The following is a 7,066-nucleotide window of genomic DNA, read 5'->3' as shown; positions in this document are numbered from 1 at the left end:
AAAATACACTGCTGAGGGGAGCAGCAGGCAAGACAGGAGAGGTCTGCTGCACTGTGTGGGTCAGCTCCCTGGCCAGGAATTGAACTCATGCTACAGTGGCTTGCTATAGCTTGATAGCACTGAGACCTTAACCCCTGCCCCACCAGGAAGGCCCTTATCACCTGAATTCTTAGAAACATATCCTTCTTCCAACTATTATTTACTATTCATATTCTAGCCTTTAAACAGAACCCAATTATTTCTCTGTTCATTTTATATAAATGCACTGCTACATTCGTGGAAAGGAGTTGTTCTTCCCTTGTACCACCTAAAAGTCCCTCAGGGAAGCCATGGTTTTGGTCTGAGTCACATGTAGCTTAGGGCTTAGATCCGCTATACATAAACCATATGTGAAAACCTTCCCACATTTAAAAAACAATACCTTACTAGAAATTCAGGACTGTGTGAGGTAAACATCACTTAAACTTTTTACTCCAAGCTTCCAGGAAGAAACCCTCAAAGTGCATTTCATTGCACACACATTTCCTTCTTCCTGTGGAAATGCATCTCAATGGTTATTCAGATCATAAAGACTGGGTTTGTATTTCCAAATTCTTAAAGGACTATGATTCTACAGGATCCCCAATTTATATTTGTAGCAGCTTTTAAAGAGTCACAAAAATGCCCTTGAAAAAAAATGTCATTAATAAAATATTCAATTGGATATTTTAGTATATCTACAAAACACAGAGTTGGAGTCTAGCCTTTCAGAAATAACATTGCAATTTAGCAAAAATAGATCTATTCACTGATTATTGACTTTTTTTAAAATTTGCTTTGTAAAAATTTAGAAGCTTTCAGTGAGAGAAAATGAGAGGCCAGAATGTGTAGAGAACTGAGGCTTTTTCTCTTCCAAGCTAATTCATATTCTCTGACTTGGCACACACCCAGGATGCCAGAGCTTCACTTGTGTTCACACTCCCCATTGTGTAGTGATTTCACACTGAGAATTTCAGTTCCTACACTGGGAAATGGGAGGACAGTTGGAGTGACAAGCTCCCGTTGCCATAGCAACCCAGTGGTCCATTCACTTCATCTCTTCCTTTCCTGCTGATCATGACTGATGACCTGAGTAATTTTATGAAAGGAACAAGTTCACAATCCCAGAGTCAGAGAATCCAGTCATTTGTGGGAGAAACAGGCAAGGATTCCTAAATGATAGATAAAAGAGGAGAGTGGATAAAAGGAGGGAGAGAGAGAAGGAGGGGTAGTGGAAATGGAAGAGAGAAAGGGAGGGGTCATGATGATTTAATTATTGTCCTGTTATTTGACCACTTGGACCTACACACCTGAAGACATTTGAAGCAGGAAGCCAGAGAGACCTAGAGCTCCCTCTTGAGTTCAGACCCTATTAAAGACTTGAGGAGCTTTAGTGCAAATGACAGTTCAGTGCCAGGCACAGACCTGCAGTTCATTAGGTGTGTATGTAAAGGAGAATGATTCAAATACTATGCTAGGCAATGGGTATATCACGCAAATTCCTGGTCCTCAACTTAATCACAGACAATATAAGAGCCATGTGTTTTTTAAAAATTTATTTATTTGTGCATACAGATTGGGGTACAGGCCAGATGTTCAGGGGTGGTGAGAAGATTCACCAGAGACAAAGTGGGGAGCAGAATAGGCAGATCAAGGAAATATACCGCTGAGAGAAGCATCAGGCAAGACAGGAGAGGTCTGCTGTGCCATGTGGATCATCTCTGGGGCCAGTGATCGAACTCCCATTGAAGTGGCTGCAGCTAGCTTGCACCATCAGGGAGAACCCACAAGAGCCATATTTAAGAAAAAATCCATACTGTGGTATTTCAAGTAGTATATATATTGTACATGTTTATGTACTTATCATTTGCCAAAGGACTAAGACAACTTAGAAAATTAGATGATACAAAGAAGGAAGATACAAATTAGAAGGCCAGAGTACTGTGAAAAATGAGCAGGAAGATAATTATATTTCTGATAAGATTAACACAGGAAATTGGTAGGATTTTATCATATTAGATACTAATTTGACTTTGAGATTCTTAATTATCAAAAAAAATAGGGGGAATCATTGATAACAACATTCAAGTGTCAGAGTGATAGGAAACTAGTTCTTTGCTAAAACACTGCAAGTTTTAGAATACAAATACAAAATAGCGTCTCTAGATGGTGATGGTCAAAAGTAACATGTGAATGTCATCCTCAACAATGTCACCTGAGTGAATAATGTACCAGTTTCCAGGAGAGTGAGTCCTGTCGCTTATGACACTGGAAAGCACATCACAGCCCCCTTCAGCAAGAGCAACCGATCTAGAAGCAGGATGATGTCGTTCAACAGCATAGCTATGTCATGAATTGAATCCATGGGAAGACAGACAAAGCGACCGGGGAATGTTCAGATAAATACCCTCTATTTGTGCAATTTCTCACAATGAGCTTTTGATGAAAATGGATCTGCCATGATCGCTGGCCACACAGAGATACTCTGTGTTTCTGAGGAAGGGTAAGATCCCTGTAGTTTGACCCTTCCTCAAACAAGGGGCGTAATTAAGCTTTCTTTTATAAATGATGTACACATTTCATTATTCCTAGAAATTGGAAATAAATACATAGATTTTGGTAGTGTGGGTACATGACAGTATGTAAAGTGATAAGAATGGATAGAATCACTGCTGGTTAATAAAAAAAAGAGAAGTGGGATTGAAAAAACAGGTAGAAGAGATTTGCAAGTATTTGATTCCAACCAAAGAGCCAAGAAGCCGTGCGGAGACAATCTGTGTTCTTGCATTTGCAGAATATATGGTTGACTGCAGGCCTCTTAGGGTAAATATTCTTGATTAGATGGAGTTTGCCTTAAGGAAATTTATTGCCTCATTTGTTCATCCCAGAGCTGCCAAAGCAGCAGAATCGGAATTCTGCAGATTTTCTGACTATATATAAAAAATCTCTTACCACCTTTTCCAACCTTCTCCAGCTCTTCCACTCTCCTTCTTCCTCACAATAGGAAAGTCTCTTAGGTTTTCAGTGGGTAAGAGACATAGGAATGTTTTTATCAAAATATTATGTGATAGTAAAGACTACATTAAAGGAAATTTTTACTTTATGGTCAAAGCAAATTCATTTTGTAACAGGACCAGGCATTGGAGAAATTCAGTAATCTTAAAATCCTACTGTCCTCTAACACATCTTGCTACCAGTTGCATTAAATATAGGGGGAGGGATATGGATTAATGCTACCACAGAGATTTAGTCAGCAAGAATTGGAAATGAGCTTGAATACTTCTGTCACAACCAATACCGCTTTTTATTGGATGTCTTTGACTTTGACTATGGCAATGAAGAAGCCATGAAGCTGTGAAGCCTATTTGGACAACTGATATTAGTGATTTTATTGTAAATTAAAGTTTAGTTTCCGTTTACACACATATGCATGTAATACCCGCAGGTGTGTATCTATGTGATTATACATATACCAAATGTGTCTCTGCATATGTGTGTGCATGTATGTGTATATAGCTATCCTCAAAATGTTGTTCTCTGGGTATGTTTGACCTACTCTTAAACTCGCGGGTTCAGTTGCTCATCAGATCCTACTTAGGTTCACCCACTAGAATGGCTTGGATTCTCTGTTCACACCATGTGTTTGGTACTTGCATGAGGTGCTGGGGGGGTGGAAGATATTGGGAAAATATTCTTTGTTCAGGGAGTTGGTGTGCTAGATGGAGGGTCATTAGCATGATGCTGTGTGGGGAAATCCCCATTGTGGCATTCTAAATTTACCTCTTTTGAAAAATATAGGCTGGCAGAAATTGCACACTCGCTTCTGAAGCTGGCACCATATGATACCCAGACAATGGAGAGCCGTGGGCTCCGGCGCTACATCATGGAGATGCTTCCCATTACAGACTGGACAGCAGAGGCAGTGAGGCCAGCCCTTATCCTCATTTTAAAGAGATTGGATAGAATGTTCAACAAAATTCATAAGATGCCTACTTTGAGGTGAGAAGGCCTCCTGTCAGATGTTGATATTGCAAGCCTCCAAATTAGGGATGGTCATGTTTTAAATGGTGGATCAATCTGGACTTGCAGGTTTTCTGTTGGTGTATGAGCATAGCTAATCAAGTATATGAATGAATAGGTAGCAGGGGCTACCCTTGGAGGAAGTACCGTTTTTTACAAATGTATTTGTTTATTCTGAAAAATCTACTCATGTCTTAGTTATCACATTCTTTACCTGACACATAAGAAATTCAACAAATATCCTATTACTCCTTTTGAGATAGGGCAGGTTATTCCTTAGAAATAAAAAAAAAAAAAAAACTAAGGAAAGAAGGAAAATTAAATTGCTCAAAAAATATTCTAGTTCTGTATTCAATGTAGTATTTTAGGTACTAGCTAAGACACATGCTAAGCCTTATGATAACCAACCAAGCAGCAGCCTTAAAAAACATGGGGTTAATAACAAGTGTTATTTTCACTTTTTTTACCTAATTCACATAGCACTAAGTCAACATTAGTTCCACTTTCTCTCTGTTCAGTCAATGCACTATCCAGTAGAAGCCTCCCTGTGAGCCTCTGATGCCTCTGAACAAATCTACCTGGAGATCTGAGCTCAGTGTGGAGACCTGTAGTCATAGTGAGTGTATCATAGTGAGCCCCATTGATAAATATCAATAAACACGCTAATTTGTAAATTTCAAGGGTGGGTTACTGAGAACCCAAAATCAATGTGAATCTTACCCAAGAACGTGTAGCATTTAGTGTTGAATTTGTCAGCACTTCTGCAGGGTTTAGCCTGTGTTATTTATTCACTCATCATGATTTGCTGAATTTAAAAAAAAGAGCTAGATTTCACTCAACCGATTGACAGTTTGTTCCTATCTCTTTTCAAGCCATGAAGACAAATGCTTCTACATCGGTTCAAATTTAGTTGTTTCAGTGGCATGATGGCTTGCCTCTTAAAGCACCCCTATTTCATACATATTATACTGTATGTTGACACACTCTGAGAAGGTAACAGGGATTTAGAAAACTGCTCATTTTTTTGCTAATGGTTTTCTGAAGATAAGACATAAAACAAGGAAGCATTGAGCACTGAATGCTCCCAATGGAACATTTGTGCCCACTGGCAAATGGCCAGCCACAGTCTTTTAAGTCTTACGAAAGTGTGTGTGCCACAAAAAGTCAAGTGACTTTGTGTCTTAAGACATTAAGCACCTCCTTAGGCTGACTCATTTGGCTTATAAATTAGGTCCTCTATAAAGAACATCATCTTTCCTAAAGTAGATTTCTATTCAGGGTGTAGACTTAGGGTGTATGTTGTGAATTGGGGTTGCCTGGAGTGTAATTTCTTCAGGTAATCTCAATTCAACAAAAGCAGTGTGGACTGGACTTGAGTAACTTGGGCATCAGTTATGTCCATATAGCTTCATTTATGAAAATCCTCATTTTGTCACTTCAGATACCTCACTTTGGTAGGAAGAACACATTCAAAAATTATTTTTAGGATAGCATTTGGAATAGTGTTGTCAATAAAGCTCAATATGTCTGTTTGGGAGGCACAAGCATCAGTCTTTCATACTGAGACTATTGCCTTTATATAGACTAGGATGACTTTTATTCCAGAAAACCTCATATTCATCTAACTAGGTTATCTATACCACCATTTATACTACCACAGAAAGTAGCTCAAAATCTCTTCAGGAGGCTAAGGAAGAATACTTTTGAAATAGTCTATTTTCTTCTAATGTGATCTTTGGGGCAACAGTTAAGCCGTATGTGGCCTGGTGTAAAAGCTAATGAGATCAACTCGAGCGTGGTAAATAGATTTCAGAAACGCAGGCTAGGGCAAAAATAGTTTGATTGAGTCATCACCCCTGCGATTGGTTTCCTAAACAGGTAGTCTTATACCCACTCTCAGGCTAAAACCAGGGACTTAAATGCAACCCGTTCATCATCTCTGTTTTTTTCTTCAAAGGATTTTGTCTCATTAGTCGAGTGGGGCAGGAGTGCCTCTGAAACGTTTTCAGTATCTTCTTCCCTTCCCAGTGTGCTCTGTGCTTTGGGAACAACATGGGTAATCTTCATCCCGTGTGAAGCACTTTGTTGTCTCAGACACCCATCCTGTCTTCGATGGTGTCAGAATCACTGTCTCGTTCACTTGTGTCAGACTGTCTCCAGGGGGGAGCCACGCTGCTAACGGCTCCTATATTGTGTTCCAGGCGACAGGTTGAGTGGGAGCCTGCCAGCAATTTGATTGAAGGGGTTTGTTTGACACTTCAGAGGCAGCCAGTCATATCCTTCCTGCCTCACCTTAGGTCACTGATCAATGTCTGTGTCAATCTGGTGAGTAGCCAAGTGGCAATCTTATGAAACTTTGCAACATTGAACTCTGCTATTGACTTCTCTGAATTGAAGATTTACAGGTCAACCACTTTGTGCCCCTACCTTCCCAGGAAAGCAGACGGCTCAGGTGACACCGAAAATAGTGAGGTACATTGCAAGGTGGTGCGTGGGGAGGTAAAGGGCCCATCCCTACACAGGTGGGATTTTGGTGTGCTGCTTCCCACGCACTACTTTGACAATTCACCTCTTAAGTTGCGCTGAGAGTTGAGGGCTGCCAGTTGGAGAGTGGGGTGGTGGGACTGCAATTAATTGGCTAGCAGCAGGAAGTCGGGTGTGGAGGAGTTTAAAATACCAAAAAGGATTTTTTTCTTTCATAGTGCAAAATGACACTACCAGTTGGCCAGTCTAGGATTGATGTGAAGAAAAAAATTTTTTGATCGTTTACGTAATATCTAGAGTCTGGTCCTGACAAGGTTTTGTACGATGTGGAAGCCATGTTAAAGCATTGCATTGAGTAGGATCTGCTGCTTACCAAGTTGAGCAATAGATCTGTAGCTGGAATGCCTAGTGCAAATAAAGCTGTTGCCATCATCATTGTCCTCAGTATTTGCTCCATCAAAGAATGTTGACTGCATTCCTTTGAATCCACAAGTAAGTATGTTCCGTCTCCTAATTAGAATAGTTTCTGGCTCATCTCTCATTA

The 7,066-nt window shown here is 40.0% G+C and overlaps 1 protein-coding gene across 1 annotated transcript in view; it reads left to right on the top strand.

Annotated features, from left to right (window-relative positions):
- UNC80 (unc-80 homolog (C. elegans)) overlaps positions 1–7,066 on the top strand; it is a 181,056-nt gene that overhangs the window by 148,856 nt on the left and 25,134 nt on the right. Inside the window, exons 51-53 of the mRNA XM_004674811.2 lie at positions 2,455–2,521; positions 3,817–4,017; positions 6,240–6,363. Of these exons, the coding sequence (XP_004674868.1) occupies positions 2,455–2,521; positions 3,817–4,017; positions 6,240–6,363 (392 nt within the window). The remainder of the gene's footprint in view (positions 1–2,454; positions 2,522–3,816; positions 4,018–6,239; positions 6,364–7,066) is intronic.

This window comes from Condylura cristata, unplaced genomic scaffold, assembly GCF_000260355.1.
Source record: "Condylura cristata isolate star-nosed mole 26May11 unplaced genomic scaffold, ConCri1.0 scaffold00002, whole genome shotgun sequence".
NCBI classification, from domain to species: Eukaryota; Metazoa; Chordata; class Mammalia; order Eulipotyphla; family Talpidae; genus Condylura; species Condylura cristata.
The sequence above is the reverse complement of the archived record's forward strand: the minus strand, read 5'-3'. Positions and strand labels throughout refer to the sequence as shown.